Here is a 17,237-nt window from a genome sequence, read left to right on the forward strand (position 1 = left end):
GCAGGCTACGCTTCCTCTCCCTTGCCAACGAACGCCATCGTATGCAATATCCCAACATGGTCCGCGCCCTCGTAATCCTCGTGGTCCCTAGCTTTCCCTAGCTCTCTCTCGGGACCGTACTTCGCCAACCACCATGGGCATGGGCATGGGCATGGAACAAACACCCTGGTCTCCTCGACCTCGACCCCTTGTCTGCCGCCTTTTCTCGTGCTACTTGCAAGTTGCATGGTATCCGTATCGAGGCACGCCGTACGCTCTTCTACTCTCCCCGCTAGAAAGCTCTAGCTGCCATCTAGCAAATCTAGCTCCCATGTAGCATATCTCCCTCTGGCCTCCTCACCATGCTCATCCTGTCCTCTTCCCCGACGCCGACCCCGCATCATTGACTCCGACCTCCCCACGCATCCATCAGAAACAGTTCTGGCCTCCATTGGCCAGCCTGCCCGCACTAATCATCACGCTTCTCACTGCAGCGTTCCATCATGGGAGATGATCGCTTTCGAAACCGTGAGCATGTCGGTGCCATCCCGGTCACTCTGGACCTCGATACCGGTGCTCTTTGTTTTTGTCTCTCTCAACTCCTTCGAAACCACCTTATCCACCTGCTCCATGTTGGTGAACTCTTGGCACCGACGCGATGGACGGTCTGATGATTCGCCAACCTGCATGGCTATCGATGGCTTGCCCAACTATATGAAGAAGCTTTGTGTCCCCCTCTTCATCCCATTCTGCTGAACTCAACCAGTCGTGCCTCATCCTCTCATCTCTTCTTCCTCCTTTACCTCTCCCTTGATCACATCTTCAACCACCTCAGTCACTCATACACTTGAACGTGTCTTAGAGAGCCAACAAAGGCAGACAGACATCCATCATGTCGACGTCGACTGCGCAGCCCGCCGACCCCGTCGCCAAGGGCGTGCTGGCCACGGCCAAGCAGTCCCTGAAGGACCTCTTCATCTGGAGACAGCGTACCGTTGTTGTTAGCCCGACTGGCGAGACGCACACAGAATGGCAAGATCCCGACCCAATCAAGAACCCCATCAGCCTTATGGCTCAGCTCAGCCCTCGCGACTGGCTCTTCTTCCTCTGCGGTTTCTGCGCCTGGACCGCCGATGCTTTTGACTTCCATGCCTTGTCTATCCAGACCACCAAGCTGGCCAAGTACTACGACCGCTCAAAGACGGATATCACCACTGCCATCACCCTGACTCTGCTCCTCCGTTCCGTCGGCGCCGCCTTCTTCGGTCTGGCTGGTGACAAGTATGGTCGCAAGTGGCCCATGGTTCTCAACATGATCATCCTCGGTCTTTTGCAGATTGCCACCATTTACAGCAAGACATTCCAGCAATTCTTGGCTGTGCGCAGTTTATTCGGTCTTTTCATGGGAGGTGTCTACGGTAACGCCATTGCCATGGCTCTTGAGCACTGCCCGTATGTCAATCGATCTTCTGCTTTCCTTCAATGGCTCGCTAACAGTCTATCAGCTCCAACGCTCGTGGTTTGATGTCCGGTATCCTACAACAGGGCTACTCATTCGGTTACGTCCTCGCCGCTTGCGCCAACCTCGGCGTCGGTGGTGGCACTGAGACCTGGAAGACGGTCTTCTGGATTGCCGCCGGTATCTCCATCGCCGTTGGTCTCGTCCGCATTGCTTTCCCCGAGTCCCAGCAGTTCCTCGAGGCCAAGGCCCACGGAAAGAAGTCGGCCTCACCCGGCGCCTTCTGGCGCGAGACCAAGAAGATGCTGGCCCAGGAGTGGAAGATGTGTGTCTACTGCATCATCCTCATGACCTGGTTCAACTACTACTCTCACACCTCGCAAGACTCGTACACCACCTTCATGATTGCTCAGAAGGAGATGGACAACGCTGGTGCTTCCCGCGCCTCCATTCTCATGAAGGCTGGCGCTTGCGTTGGTGGCACCATCATCGGCTACCTGTCCCAGTTCGTTGGTCGTCGCCGCGCCATCATCGTCTCTGCTCTCATCTCTGCCTGCCTCATCCCCGCCTGGATCCTTCCCCAGGGCGAGCGCAGCCTGAGTGCCAGCGGTTTCTTCATGCAATTCTTCGTCCAGGGTGCCTGGGGTGTCATTCCCATCCACCTCAACGAGCTTTCGCCCCCGGCCTTCCGCTCCTCTTTCCCCGGTATCACCTACCAGCTGGGTAACATGATCTCGTCCCCCTCTGCGCAGATTGTCAACGCCATCTCCGAGCAGACCTTTGTCAGAGCCCCTTCAGGCCACAGCGTCGAGGCCTATGGTCCTGTCATGGGTATCGCCACGGCTATCATCGCCATGGGCATTGTCGTCACCACCATGTTCGGACCCGAGCGTCGCGGCCGCAGCTTCGAGCACGCCGTCGCCGGTGTGCAGGGTGAGGCCGTCGAGACCAAGGAGATTGACGACCACGACGAGGAGAAGGGTAGCATCAGGGCCTCCAACGTCGAGGACACCCGCAAGGAGTAAGATCAGTCGCTGCCGGGCTCAGCGATAGACGTACAACACTTATGGGAAGTACAATTGGAATGTTTTGGAATTACGGTACACAGGTACAGGGAGGAAGCCGGGCATTGGCCTCCAATGGCTGTGATGCCATACACAATACCCCATGGGAAGCGCCACGGCGCGAATGAATGAATATAAAGATTGATACCATTTTCAAAAAGTCCCCCTGTCTTACCGCACTCGGCCGTGACGATCAGCACATGTGTGCGACATGGTGTTTCACATCACGACATATCTTTTTTCCGCTCGTGTTGACAAGCTTTCCGCCAAGCCGCTGGCTGAGTATCGGCGTCGCTGGGCGTCGAAGCTTGCGAGGGCTTGTCTCTGTCTGTTTTTCTTTTGCAGTTCATGAGAAATTAGTCATTGGTGGTGCTAAGCCTGATGGGGGCGAACCGGTCCAGACCAGTGCCAGGGACCCACTTATTCCGCTCCATCTTCTATTGCCGCGTGGGCAGTAACCGGCGGTCGGCTACTTGTTCTCAAGAGATCAGACTGATAGTCGGCGTCTCGAGACGGTGATGGCCATTCTCAATTTGCTCAGGAAATCCTCAATAATGATTTCTTTGGCTTGGCTGGCTTTTCTTCAGGCTGTGCGGCTGTTCTGATTGGGTCCACTGCCCGAACCCATACTCCCTAAGGTTAGGGACAAGAGCTTATTGGAACAGTGAGGACGCTGGCTGGTACCGGTAGACGGTTGGAAGTCTCCATGTCAAGGCAAGGTTTCTTGCCGTTTGGAAGAAAATAATACAGAGACCTATATCTGAAGATTTATCAAATCACTACAGCTAGACGTGTCGCTACCCTGGATTCTCTCAATTGTACGGCCAAACCCCCGGATGGATCATGGATGTGATTCACCAGTGTGACGATCTCACATCTCTCACTTTCCCCGACATCTCCAGACTCCACGTTTTCTACAATGCAGGGTTTTTGGTCGGGCCTTCTCCATCTGGGGCTCTTCCAGTCTGTGCGGTGAGACATTTGCGATCAGCGATGCCCCGATGTTGGAAGCACGCTCGTACGATATCATGTGGGCGCCAAACCGTCGCGATGGGGCCGGTTCACGAGGTTCACCGTTCCATGAGTTATTGGGGCACCGTTTAATTGGCGTCCGTTGTGGGGGTGTAGTAGGTGAGCCCCACACGCTCCAGATTTCTCCAAGAGTTTTTTCGATGGGGCGCTCTTTTTTTTTTCTGTTCCCCTCATTTACCATGGACGTGGAGTGCTCCGTACGGATGTACTCCGCTTTGCGCAGAGATGTTTTTGTTCGGACTCGCTCCAGTTTAGGCGCTGAGAGTTCACATGGTTCCAGACCCAGCTACTCCGTATACTAAGTCGAAATCGTCAAAATCAGGGTTAAGATAGGGGGGGCCTAGTGGATCTGGGGGAAAGACGCGTGCGTGGTGCGCGGAGAGAACACCGGTGCCTTCTTTGAGCTGAGCCCAAGGATGTGGGCGTGGGGTAGGGGAATACTTCCAGTTAGTACGGAGTAAAGTAAGGTATTATTTGAGAAAGATTTTGATTTGACTCCATCGCGAACCCGAGGACTTGGCAACCTTTCCACTTTTTCTTTTCTTCCCTTTCCCTCCTTCTGGGATTTAAATTCCTTCTTTTGTGAGGCATCCTCCTCGGATGTTGTCCGTCTTGCCTAGGCACTAATGTCGCAACCCGGTTTGCTTTTTATGTACATGCGCGGCGCAGGAATCGTGTTGTCCGGGTTTGGGCTTACGGGTATTTATGACGGGTTGGGCACTCCTTCCCGCGGTCCGGGGTCCTCGGCTACGCTGCGCCGCTGGACGGATGGCCGGTGTTGGAATGTGCTTGAGATCCGTGGGATGAGGGAGCCGGCGGTGGTGTGATTCCGGGTTCCGGACGAGCGGGACGGGAGGATTTAGTCTGAGCTTCTCGGCTAGCCAACTGGAAAATTTGCTGGTTGAAGAGTAGAGGAGATGATGTGATGACAATTCAAATGGTTGAAAGCCGAGATTTTGAGTTCACTCGACCTGCAATAAACACAATCTTGTCAAGCTCCTCGATTATGGAAGAGAGTAATGCATATGATTGTTTACCATTGATGATCTAGGTACTTTACCTTGCATGGAGGAATCATTACAAACATGTGTCGTTCAAGGCAGAAATCCACGCTGTCTCTCGCGAATTTCGTTAGCCTGGGCATTGCCCATGTCACATTGCAACATCTCGAGCCCGGCTTGGGCAAGGTTCCCGTATGTCATGGCTAAAGCCGCGTCCGCTGCAGCTCCTGTGCCTCCCAAGTTGATCACGACAGAATAATTCGTTCGTGCGACGTAGGACGCCAAGTTGGACAGCTCACCCACGAAGGCTGCCACCTGGTCCACACTCCATTCAGCTACGACGAGCTCGCTGAAATGCTCCAGAGTGATCAGAAAGGCTGGAATAACGAGTATGCTATCGATGTTGGCCGCTAGACGGCGAGAATCTGCGACATGTAGACAGTGGCCTGTCGGGAAGAGGTGATCCTGAGCGATATCACTAAAGACTGCTATATTACTCAAGGTCATGATGGTGATGGTTTTCGACCAGAAGTCCCAGAATTCGCTTTTGATGGGGTCTTTGGGAGCAAAAGAATCGGCCATGTACAAGGCGCCGGCGCTGACGACTGCCGTTCCGGTCAGTATATTGCTGAATCGGTTCCCTGCTGGGAGTGCGGCCTCGAGAGGGCTGATGTATGCGGTTACAAAGCTCATGGTGCCGGCGGTGAAATGGCCCAGAGAGTACATCTTCTCATCGAGCGCAGTCACTGGCTTGGCGGATCCAGGGGTCGTTGGCTCCGTGCTGACTACGCTCACAGAGTCAGAGGAGGAGACGGAAGTCACAGAGGCCTTGCTCTTGTGCGCCTTGGCTTGTTGCTCACGGGCTGCGGGTGTTTCTGGCGAAGTAAAGGCGGCTGTCGTTATGATGCCGGCATTCACTGCCATGGGCTCCGTAGCTAGCGACGCTGATGTATTCGACACCCTGCGAGCCTGCAAATTCTTTGAGATACCGGCAGCAGCACCCGCTTGAAGGGCGACATCGTCGGCGGTGAAGGGGGCCTTCTGGGTAGCCAGCTTGCAGATCACCGTGAAGGACATGGCGGGGATCCAGCATATTAGATCAAGGTATGATATGTCCGGTATGCCGATATCGTTGAGAAGATCTGAGATGACGGGGATGTGAATCTTGACATCTAAAAGGGCAAACGCGTCGCCAGCAAGATCGATCAAGACGTCGAGCAAGGCATCTGCGACCACCTTGACACTGGAAAGCACACCCATTGCGATGATCCCGAGTAGATCTTTCAGGATCTCTTCGACGGTCATGGAGGAGAAGCGCTTGGCCAGGTCCCTGAGCTGAGAGACAACCGCTGATATGTTTGCTTCCTCCTTGTCCAGCGCATCTAAGAGGTCGTTGATAATGCCTGATGCTACTTCTTTCTTCGCTGGCGGCGCCCCTACAACTGTCATATTGGCGCCGTGGTTCTTAAAATGGGTCATCATGGCCTGAGAACCCGAAGTATGGCCCTTGGTGGGATTCGTGGCACTCGCCGCCGCGGGCTGTGAGGCCTTGCTTCCGAGTGAAGAACCCCAGTCCTTCATGCCAGCCCACTTCTCGATACTCTTCTCCGCGTGTGTAATTTGCGCATCAAACTCCGTCTTTGCAGTCCGAAGATAGTCAACCTGGCTGCTCAACCACTGCTTCGTCATGTTGCAGAGGACGTCCTTGGTCCGCTCGATATCATCCCAATCATAGAGAAACTCGACAAAGGACATGAGTTTCTTGATGCCCGTCTTGATGGCGTTGAATATCCACTCCGCCGCGCCGACAATAGCTTCGACCGAGGTCAATGCGGCACGGTAGACTTTGCCAGAGATGGTGGCTACGAAGTGCCATGCTTCAGTTGCGTCGTCCTTGATGATGTCGACGACATGTTCCACGTCGGATTTGAGCCAGCGGAAAATGTCGCCAGCCGCAATGGCGGCGTCATGAGCTAGACTGTCAACCGAAGACGAGGACGTGTATAGCGTGTGTGGAATCACGCTCATACAAGATTTTGGGGCGACTGTGGGCTTGACGAGTCCATAAGTTGTGCCGAGTTTACTGAGGCTGTTCGCCACGTTGGCCACATCATTCGATGACACAGTTTCCTCTACGAGAGCGGTCCACGTAGGCGTGCCCTTGATGCCGCCAGAGACCGTGTTGGTTGGTACTTTGGCGTCCCGGAGGGCTCCTTCGCTACTGAGCGCTGCTACAGTCTGGAAGGACTTCTCCATAGGATTGATGGTAATCTCGGCCTCTCCATCGTTGCAACCCACCGTCATGAGAGTGCCGTTGATGCTGTCTTGCAGGGCCTCAACGACTGTCAAGCTTCCGGTCGCATCCGTAGCCACCGTGACAGGTACCGGCCTAAGGACGTAGTAAATCCCGTTCATGTACACGGGCGTGCGAGAACTGGTAGAAATCGCCAGATTGACGCCAGGAGCTGGAAGTTCGTGTTTATCGAGGACTTGAATCGTTGTCGTGTATGACTTGAATTGGAGCGGCTTGGCCTTAGGCTCACTGGCCTCGAGCTTGATCTCATCTGTAACCCACAATTTTGCGTCTGTGCCGGTGGCCTGCGTCAATCTCTCAAGCTTGCCGGAACTTGATGTGAAGATTGCATTGCCGCCGTCGCTACGGTTGAGATAGGGCGTCATCTGCTCCACGCCGAACACAATTGGCACAGGGACACTCCAGGCCCCGTGGTTGTCGAGCTGGCTGGATGGGCAGGAGAGGTAGTACACCTCGTTGCTGGCATTCTTGCCCCAGATCGTCGTCACACCTCTGTGCGTCATGGCTGCTAACTCGCTGGTGCCCGAAAGTACGTTGCTATCGAGCAACTGTATGGCCACTGACCCGTCAGTCTGGCGTTCAGCTGGGAAATAGAAGAGAGTCGAGTTGTTGACGGCGAACAAGTCCGTCGTTCCGTCTGGAGATGCAAAGGAACCGGGCCTGCGAGCGGCGGCGATGGCAGATGCCTGCGCGTTCTGCGGCAGGCTGAGGCGGCATGGTAACGGAGGACCGTCGCCGAAGGCGTTCTCGATGGGCACGTAGACAAGCTGAGCAGAGTTGCCGGCGGTGCCGAGGGTGTACACTCCGTCAACAAACCCACAGGCGACCCTACCCATGCAGCTCTGATATTCGCCATGCTGAATGTCTACCGGGAGACTATGCGAGGTCCAGTATCTACCGGATGCCTTTTGAGGATCAACGTAATAGCGGACAATGTCCTTGGAAGCCTTATTTGACGAACGTTCAATGTCGACAATGATGTGCTGTCGGCTACCCTGAGGCTCAGCAAACATGACGCGGACAATATTGATTACAGACCCTGAGCCTATGCCGCCCTCTGCGTCAAAGTCAATGGCAGACCACTGAGGTTTCGCCGTCCAGGATGTGTCGGAGCTGGAGTTGGAGAGGGAGAGGAAGAGCTTGTCCGAATTCCCCTCAGATACCACCAAAGCCATCCCAATGGTGCCGTCCATGACGCTCTGTCCCACGTCAAAAGTGCGTACTGACGTGAAACCAGACGAGAGAGGCATGCGGACCCAGCCAGTCTTAGTCGTGCCGCTCTGCTCCATGATTACATTGAAGACGTTGTCCGTGCTTAGCGCGAAGAGCAAGGAGTGGCCGTCTTCAGTTTGGAGAGCTTCAAACTTTGCTGTAGGAGCCACGATCTCTCCCTGGATGTAGTTCTGAATGAGATCGGTCGTATGGGTCATGGAGTATGCCGGCGGGTCGGTGGCTACAGGAAGCTTCGGCGCGGGTCTCGTCGGAAAATGGTCCCGCGAAGGGTCGGAAATCGGGGCATCTGCCCGAAGCGGCGGCTGGAAGGGCTTGGTTGGCGCCGCGTAGGTGATGTCGCAGATCAAGTCTTGGTGGTTGGAAAACCTGGCTGATGTGTACGTGAACACCTTGCCACCAGGGAACACGAAGTTGTGCGGAGTGGCAAAGTTGATACTCCCCAGGTCCAGCCTCGCCAGATCTGTAACCTTGTCCTTGATCTGTTTGAAGTTGTCATTGACGCCTGCATATAAATTCCCCCAATAATCGGCATCAGGTTCCTTTGAGTCGTCCTTTTGCTGGAATTTGTTCTCATCACGTATGATGTTCAGCTGGCCAGTCTGGTCCACGGACAAATCGTAGGTGTCGGTGAAGGTGACATCGTATCCATTCAGCGGTGATTTGGCGACGCCCTCGCACGACAATGATATGACAACCCACAGTCGTTGAGTGATGATGATGGTAGCCTCCTTGACCGTTACCTCACAGGAGTAATGAGGGACGACTGCGAGGCTGTCGTAGAATACGCCCCACATCTCCGAGTTCTCTGTTTGCACACCCGGGTCGTTCTCGGCAGACCAAGTGATGTCAATGATCCATTCCCCTTGATCAGGGGCTCGTATATCTCTGATGTGTGGCCATTGACCAGGAGTAAACTTTAAATCTGGCGTCCAAGTGCCCAAGTTGTCGGTGTAATGGATGTTAACGTCAGAGGTAAGGCAAGACTTCTGAGCGGATGGCAGGATGATATTCATCAACTGCTCGGCGAATACACTTCGCTTGATGGCAATGACGCCACTTTCGCTCTTCACGTCCCAGGGCTTGACCCAGTTCCAGTAAGGATCCGAGACTCCTGGAGCTCCATGACAGTTTGTCATGCAGAGATGGTTGAGTGTCGCCGCGGCAGCCTGTTCGGGGGTCGGATTGTTGACGACACAAGCATTGGAGTCCTTGTAGCGACTGATGCCGACTTCAACCGAAGTCACCTGAAGTGTGGAAGGATCTGGATGGTCTTCAGCAACGGCGGCGACAGCAAGAACCGGTTTTCCGTAGCTCTTGGCTACTTTGCTGAACAGGTCCACGAAGTTCTTCTGCAGGATTTCTACGACGGGAGAACCGGTTGGAATCCCCACGAAATTGGGTGTGCTTTGATCGGCAGCAGTTTCCAGATCCATAAGAGTTTGTTGAAGGCTGTAAGACTTGCTGGGAGGAAGATAGTTGAGTTGAGACTTGAGGTTTCCCTTGAGCTCTGGGCGGTGATTAAAGTAGGGTGTCTCGAGGCCCCAGTCAAGGCCCTTATTGAGGATGTTGACGCCCGTCTCGATATACCACGGCGATCCATAGGGCTGGTTCCAGACGTTCCAACGTCCGTTTGCCACCAATCCATCGTTGGGAATGTTCTGAATTACCTGGAACTCCGAGCAAAACATTCGGAAGAGAGACTTGCCGTCACTCTTGCCGAGCTCCAGGACTGGAAGAAGCTCCTTGGGCATCACCCCTGGGGGCACACCAATACGAATTTTCACGCCCACGATGAAGTTGCTACGAGTGAGCGCCTCAACTCGAGGATCACTCGGTGATGTACCATCTAGGACGTCAAATGGGTTGACTCCATCTGTCCTCTTCAGCAGTTCTTCGAGACTGATCTGGGTTGTGGAGTTCCCGTTATTCGGGTCCTATGAAGGCCATGTCAGCACTCCTGGGTGGCATTCTTGAAAGCACCGCATGCTCAACACTGCTATGATGTGTAATTCGGAAAAACTTACCGAGAGATAGCAAACATAGTTCACTGGCTGATTACTTTCCCAGAGATATTCCAGCAAGCCAGAGTTAATACTGGCCTGAGTTGTGGAGACCACGAAATCATAACTGTATCTGTAGTCTGTAAGATTGGAGTTGCTGGCGTCCATTATAAAAGCTTGAGTGAGGTGAATGTGATGTTATTCAATGAGGCGAGACAACTTGGAGAAGATAGTAAAGTCTCTGTGATTGCTTTTTCATAATCTGCATGGAAAATCGTCCTATTATAAGGTCCGCCGTCAAAATCATCTTGCGCTTAGAAGACTGCCTTTTACGAACCCTTGTCAAGCTCTCATGGCCTACATCTCGCCACTTATGCGGTCGCTGCCACTAGATACCAGATTATCTGTCCATCAATCGGTCGAGACAGCCTCTTGCACCGATTTGGCTCGGATATTCACTCATCCCGACTAGCGAGTTCAGCTGTAGTAGCCACAAACTTAAACGAAGTTCATAGCTCGCCACTAACGACTCCCCTACAACTCTAACATCGCATATATCATTCAAAACCTGAAATATTCATCGCACGGAAATTGATCTCTCTCTCAAGGCTGAGCAGTTGGCATGTCGTCGCTTTTGCCTCAACACCCCTCTGGATTCTTAAATAGCAATGGCCCACTAATTTGCGACTATTGTGATCGTCTTCTGCCAATGAGCTACACATTGCAACAAGAGCCATGGTAGCAGGTATTTCAATGCAAGCCTTTGCATTCCCTCAATAGAAAGGTTGGAATACTAAGGTCACATTGGGGATCGCGATACAATTCACTTCACATGATGGGACGCTCATTTTGCCACAGCAGAATCCCATGGCGGTTTTCTTTACGCCCTAAACGCAGTTTAGACACTTTGAGGCGTGCGACGGTCTAAGGCTAGCCGCCAAAGCTTGGGGGATATGTTAGTGTTATCTTAGAGCTGAAGCAATAGCCAAGACCGACTATCAATTAAGGCAGTCATGTCTCGTAAGTGGCAGAGATTCGAGACAGCGCAGCGTCTTTGCTCATGTCCCGAGTTGCACAACCCCGCTGCAGATGACGTGCGGTAAGGCCTTCTGGGCCGCCGCCACATATCCGTAGTGTACCTTAGTCAACTTGCCATCATTGTCTGATCTGCGGACTTCTGAGACAGAAGGAGATCTTGACAACGCATGCATATTATTGGGAGGAGGCCAGACAAACGAACCGCCCGCATTCCCGAACATGGAATAGAAGTTTTCTTCACAACCCAGACTCACGGAAAACAATTTCGCCTCGCGGAACCAGCCGTGAAACTAGTTTATCACCCCGCAATGGCGGCCTTTCTAGACATAGTCTATAACTCGCACGTGGAGACTTTGGATGAGGATTCGGGAGCGCCTTGCGCCATTGATCGACAAGCGTGCCTCAAGAAATCCTCAACGCATGTCCAGGCGACTGAGATATCTCACAAGCCCTTGTTAGCTTCTCGACAAAGTAGAAGGTTCTGCCAATGGGCATAAAGTAGGACAGAAGGTGGAATTTGTTCCCATTGGCTTTGATGCCCCTGGGCCCCTTCTCAATGTGCACTTGAGAAAGTATTCCTATACGCCTCCGCCTAGTGTCATCGTTTGGTTTTCAAGAAAGCCACGAGAGGGACACCTGTATTCATTTATCATCGAATGCAGCTCCGCCATAAATGATAGACTCGGTATATCAGCTCCATTCGTTGACTCTCGCATCAACATCAAGTGTGATGTGGCTACAACCGACATTCGTACCAACAGCTCATGTTACCTTAATATACTAATTGAAAAAGACCTTCTATCTTCGTTTTCAGGCTTGTGAACTATCTGACGGGCTTCACATTGAGACATATGGCACAAAAGACATAGGAGGAACTGTGCTATTGAACGCAGTAGTAGCATGTACTTAGCAAAGCCATATTTAATTAGTTTTGATACTCTCAATTCCATAACAGACCTCTGACTCAAGCGAAGAGGAACAGATCCCTGCTAACTGAACGTCAAAGCGCTTCCGAGTGCCGAAGTTCCACTGTTGACGATAAGGACAAGACGAAGCCGGCTGCCGGATGAACTTGGAAGTGTGCTGCAAGCCGCCTGCTGAAAGTCTTCTCGTTGGAATAATTTCATGAGACGATTATCCCATCGGTCGACCTACACGCCATTCTAGTCGCTTCCAACTACCGTTAATTAATCTCGGAAGATTCCGATCCCCTCGCTTACCTTAGTCAGAAGCTCCAGTCCTGTTACCTCAAGGTGCCTGCCATTTCGCTGACTGGGAGTGCGAAGGGAAAGACTCAAAATGACCAGGGAAAATATTTTCTATAGCCCGATCCCCGGACAACTTGATTCTCTTACCTGAATGATCCTGGAATGCGTTGAATGACAGGGCGGTTTCAGACTCCACGCAGCTGAGGGCGCCCGTTATTCGACCCTTCTCTTTGATGCTGACACGAGTCATCGCCAAGATGGAGATAAAGGGTCTGCCTTTCTGTGGTCCGTTCCCGAAGCCGAGCTGGATTAGCGGCTTCACTTAATAGCGGCTCGGTTTTAAAGTCAGCAGGTTGCTCGCAAAGCCCTACAGATTTATAGTTCAGAGTGGAACAACAGAGTCATACAGCATGTCGTGACCCGTTCATCCCGTCGGGATTTTAATCAATTTGATACCACCCTTTCCTCATCTGAAGTTTATCTAGAGCTGCGGAAAATTCGCTGAATTCAATCGAAGTACATAAGTAAGCTTCATCGCAGCTCATTCGTCTCAAGAAAGCAATAGAATCACTATCAACAACACCATACACCGAGCCTATCATTTCAGCTTCCAACCAGTTAACATGAAGTTCATTCTCCTCCTCGCTTCCGCCGGAGCCGCCATGGCTTTTGTCGAGTGCCGTACACCGACAAACGCTGAGGTCAGTCTCGATCTGAGACTTGCTAGTTGTGAAGCTCCCGTAGCTGACTTTTGTAGCTCTTCAAAAACTGCCAGACTCAAGAACAACGGGATGGCTGCAAGGGCCAGTGCATCAAGCACGTGAGTTACTCATTCAGAAACATGCTGGGAAATAGAACTAAACATCTTCATAGTGCTCGGACACAACCGCAAACTTGGCTGTCTGCATTGAGTACGTTTACCTCCACAGCCTCATTGATGCTATCATTATTCTAACGAGTGCAACAGCAAGGCGAATAACGACTTTGACTGCGTCTGCGGAACCCAGGCTGGCAGAGGCCCTGGATTCAACTGAGATCATAAATTTGTCTCTGTATTGTCTTTTTCCTGTGAATAGAGCATGGCTTGCCCTGTATTTCAATCAAAAAGAGGAGTCTTGTCTGAAGAGCTACCTCATTTCGCCACAAATATCATTTCTTTACCATTAACAATTTGACGATGTCCCCGCGGAATTGCATATTCCTGAGCCCGAGTCAACAACACGAGCCCCACAGCTCAAACCTCCTTAACGTCTGCTATTCTGAGACTCTGCACCACATCTTTACTGCGATGAATAGGATTGTCCTACATCTGAGGCTTCATGACGTTGAGGCTGTTTGTATGCCTCGACGGCGGGGATTCTGTTTTTTATTCGCCGGCCAAACTCCTCCTTGCCACGGCGGAATACAGCAACCCCCGATTCAGTCCTTTCAGCTGGTGGAGGTTTTTTCCTTTTGGAACACCCAACCTGTCATGGACCATCGCACTTGCTCAAAGTTTCTAGACCGGCAAAACAAACATCGCCTACAAGCAACCATCGGCCACTTCCACACGACTTACCAAAACCAACCTCAGCTTGTTTCGTAAGTTAAATCAGCATGCTTGCCATTGGAGCTTTAATCTACACGAGCGTGTCATATTCTTTCCTGTCGGGGACCTCGTTTTGAGATATCACTTGCTGTTAATACTGAAATACGCACGCTATCGAACGACTAAACTCCTGTGCTGTCTCCATGCCAGACCCAACTCCCAAAACTCGCGCGTCTGAAAATATCCACAGTAGAATTGAAGTAAATCAAGCAAGGAACTAAGCCTTGAACTTCTTGAAGTTACGTCCACCATCAGCCAGCGCCGTCATGTTGGTGTTGCCAACCTTGATGTACTCCTTCTCCTTCGGAATCGCAGCAATCACTTCGTCGGAGAGGCCGAGCGTATCCTTGACGACCTGCTTCGGGGTGAGGGCCAGCCATTGCGCAACGCTAATGTCGGAGAACTTGGGCGCCTGAAGGACCTCAAGGAAGATAACGTCCTCAGTACCAGTGTTCTCGATGTAGTGGCTGTCGCCAACCTTGACATAGCCAACATCGCCGGCGGTGAAGTCAAAGGTACGCGAGGCCTCAGGGGCTTCAAAGATGGTGATGCGGCCAGAGCCCTGCAGGAAGTAGTTCCACTCGTCGCTGGTGGTATGCCAGTGGATCTCGCGCATGGCGCCGGGCTGGACAACGACCAGGGCAGCCGAGAAGTTCTCCGCAATGGGGAATGTTTGCGGGTCGAGGATTTTGACGGATCCTCCGGGGACTTGGAAAGGCTTTTGCTGCGACCAATGGTAGGTGTATGATTCAGCACCAGTCAACGATCCTGCTGATGAGGTCTGGTTTTGCTGTTCAATGTCTTTTGGCGCAGGTGTACCATTGAAGATCTGGAAATGAGTCAGCCAATGCCCCAACCGTCTCAAGTCGGGTCTTGACTTACATAAAGCTGATCCTTGGGAATCTTGTCAAATGCAGAAACATCCGTCTTGAGGTTCTTGGAGAGAACGGACAATGGGTTCCTCAGGAATAACTCGGAAGCGAGGAACGTGTTCTCTTCGCTGAAGCTTCCCTGATCGAAGACGAGGAGGAACTCGGTGCCCTGGTCGAACGCCTGAATGCTGTGAGGGACACCCTTCGGGAAGAACCACACGTCACCTATGTATCTTAGTTAGCTTCATATGGAACATCAATCAGGTTGAGAGAGACATACCTTCGCATACGTCGTCGACGAAGCTCTTTCCGTCCTCGTTCATCGCTGCAATGCGACAACATCCCTTGAGCATGAGCGCCCACTCAGCCGAGGTGTGCCAGTGAAGCTCGCGGTAAGCATTAGGTTGCAGCTTCATATCGACACCCGCCATCGCAGAAGCGACCGGTAGAACTTTAGTGTTCTGCTGCCGCGCCCAGCCGGCGCCCTCTTGGCTGCCGAGGCGGTTATGCGAAAGGCCCAACGGCCACATGGCGTTCTCGACATCGCCCTTGTCGGTGCCGGGCGGGGCAAAGAGATCGGGGTTTAGCTTCTCATAGTCGTAGGTTCCTGCGGGAATTATGTGTTAGCGCACCTCTTCCCTGCAATAGACCCATCCCACTTCAACGCCTCCCCGCTAGGGATGCAACGTACTTGGGCCCGGGTCCGGAGATCCTAGTCCGCCGCGGATCGGTTGCGGGACGTCGACACCATCAAAGTTGAGGTACAAGCCGAGCTTCCCGTCTGCTTCCTGGCCGGGCACGAGTGTAACGTCGTCGACATTGGCTGAGCCGCCAGTTTCGGGGTCGGGTCGCGCTGCATTGCCTCCGAGGAGGCTGGAATCTCCTCTGAGACTTCCCGTAGGTGTAGTCACGGTAGGGATGGGCGGATCGACACCGCCAACGGGGCCTTTGTTCTCTCCATAGTCTCCCATTCTATTCCATTGTTAGCACAATGTACTAATCGTCGTGCTCTTAGGGGAACACTCACTGCGGCGCCGGAATGGCATAGCTCTGCGGCAGAGCCGCAAGCAAGCTAGCGAGGAGGAAAGCACCGTGGGTATACATCGTGTAGGAAAGTAGACTAGAAAAAGACGAAGTCGAAAAGATTGCGCTGTAACGAAAGACGGGTTATTTAGTGTCTGATTCCAAGATGATCTGGAAGCTGATGATTCTGAGATGTAAAGGAAGTCCTTTCCAGACCGGACTGAAGGGCCTTCTTATACCTCGCATTCGCCATAAGACGAACTTAGAACTTGCCTCCAAAGCCTCCCAAAGCATACAAACGACATATGATGGTTCTCGAGCTAGCTATGCTGTGCCTTGACCATCTGCCAGCCTACTTCCCCTCACCCAATCCATGCCATCTACTATCACAAGGCGTAGTGGAATTCGGCGGGACCGATTAAGCTCCCAGCCTTGGCGTCCGGACCGCGATATGTGGATGACATGGGGCTAGCCGCGTGGAGCACGAGCAGTACAGTAGAAGCCGGGGGCAATAGTAGTCTAGATGACGCGTTTTCGCTCTTTTAGGTGTATCGCGAACAGTGAGACGGTTAGCACGGAAAAGACAAAGACCCACGCACGGTTGTACGGCACCGGTGTGGACGAACATATTGATCTGGTCAACGACTAGACTCATGCTACCCTGCGATTACTCACAACCTCCGAAAAGGCGCATCGCCCAGCACGCGCTCAACCACGTTGTCTCACCTTAAATGCTTACAGCCCACGGAGGCTTCGGGAAGTCCATCGCGCCTCGATCAACTCAGCTGGCCTTACCAGGATCAAAGTTGTTTTGCAAAGCACAAATGTTCAGCAAAAGGTTAAAAATAAGGCTTGGTGGTGTCGACGCCCCCCCGAGCGCCTCCAGCGCGGATCATCGAATCTGATAGCGGGAATTCGGTAGCGCCCCACGTTGCATTTCCCCCCTATTGCCGAAGACGGCAGTTGATTGTCTGGCTACATGGTGAAGTCACCGCTCTTAGAAATGGTCCGTTCGCGATTCGTCTGAACCGCCGAACCCTCTTGACGTGTGTTCTTTGTGGGTTACCTTAGATTATTCATGCAGAAGAAACGGACTTACCTGGGATGATTAAGGGTGTGACGAACACCTCGGTGAAAAGAAAAAAGCCCCGGTGTCTCGCAGAAAGCTCGGGATTGTCCGCTTACACCAGACTTATTCAAGATTCAAAAGTTCTAGCTCCTTGATCACTCGGCTGCTAGCGTCCTACCACCGGCCTCTAACCTCACCCGGGCAGAGGAAAGAAGCTTGTAAGAGTTCAGTGACGCGCCAGCCATTTCAATGTCGAAATGTGAGCAATCGAAATTACAAATGCCGCAAACTCCATGCACGAGTACAAGCATGTGTGCTCAACATGGGATTGGGGTTCTTCTCGCTCGCAGTATGTCT

At 52.5% G+C, this 17,237-nt stretch overlaps 4 protein-coding genes across 4 annotated transcripts; 2 read left to right on the forward strand and 2 right to left on the reverse strand.

Moving 5' to 3' along the window:
* Positions 1 to 871: 871 nt before the first annotated feature.
* On the forward strand, positions 872 to 2,463 carry BDZ83DRAFT_584070 (major facilitator superfamily transporter; the record flags this gene model as incomplete). The annotated part of the gene is made up of 2 exons (XM_060505723.1): positions 872 to 1,431; positions 1,485 to 2,463. The coding sequence occupies 2 exons, from the start codon at positions 872 to 874 to the stop codon at positions 2,461 to 2,463; spliced, it is 1,539 nt and encodes a 512-aa protein (XP_060361994.1).
* A 2,165-nt stretch (positions 2,464 to 4,628) lies between these two features.
* BDZ83DRAFT_584110 (uncharacterized protein) lies at positions 4,629 to 10,250 on the reverse strand (the record flags this gene model as incomplete). The annotated part of the gene is made up of 3 exons (XM_060505728.1): positions 4,629 to 5,369; positions 5,553 to 10,016; positions 10,107 to 10,250. The coding sequence occupies 3 exons, from the start codon at positions 10,248 to 10,250 to the stop codon at positions 4,629 to 4,631; spliced, it is 5,349 nt and encodes a 1,782-aa protein (XP_060361995.1).
* A 2,562-nt stretch (positions 10,251 to 12,812) lies between these two features.
* BDZ83DRAFT_794717 (uncharacterized protein) lies at positions 12,813 to 13,362 on the forward strand (the record flags this gene model as incomplete). The annotated part of the gene is made up of 4 exons (XM_060515822.1): positions 12,813 to 13,029; positions 13,086 to 13,148; positions 13,202 to 13,239; positions 13,296 to 13,362. The coding sequence occupies exons 1-4, from the start codon at positions 12,952 to 12,954 to the stop codon at positions 13,360 to 13,362; spliced, it is 246 nt and encodes an 81-aa protein (XP_060361996.1). The 5' UTR covers positions 12,813 to 12,951.
* Positions 13,363 to 14,133: 771 nt separating this feature from the next.
* BDZ83DRAFT_754784 (oxalate decarboxylase family bicupin) lies at positions 14,134 to 15,892 on the reverse strand (the record flags this gene model as incomplete). Its single annotated transcript, XM_060514528.1, has 5 exons — positions 14,134 to 14,745; positions 14,799 to 15,013; positions 15,069 to 15,395; positions 15,480 to 15,760; positions 15,816 to 15,892. The coding sequence occupies 5 exons, from the start codon at positions 15,890 to 15,892 to the stop codon at positions 14,134 to 14,136; spliced, it is 1,512 nt and encodes a 503-aa protein (XP_060361997.1).
* Between the last annotated feature and the right edge of the window lie 1,345 nt (positions 15,893 to 17,237).

Source organism: Colletotrichum acutatum (genome assembly GCF_030867785.1).
Source record: "Colletotrichum acutatum strain CBS 112980 chromosome Unknown BDZ83scaffold_87, whole genome shotgun sequence".
NCBI classification, from domain to species: Eukaryota; Fungi; Ascomycota; class Sordariomycetes; order Glomerellales; family Glomerellaceae; genus Colletotrichum; species Colletotrichum acutatum.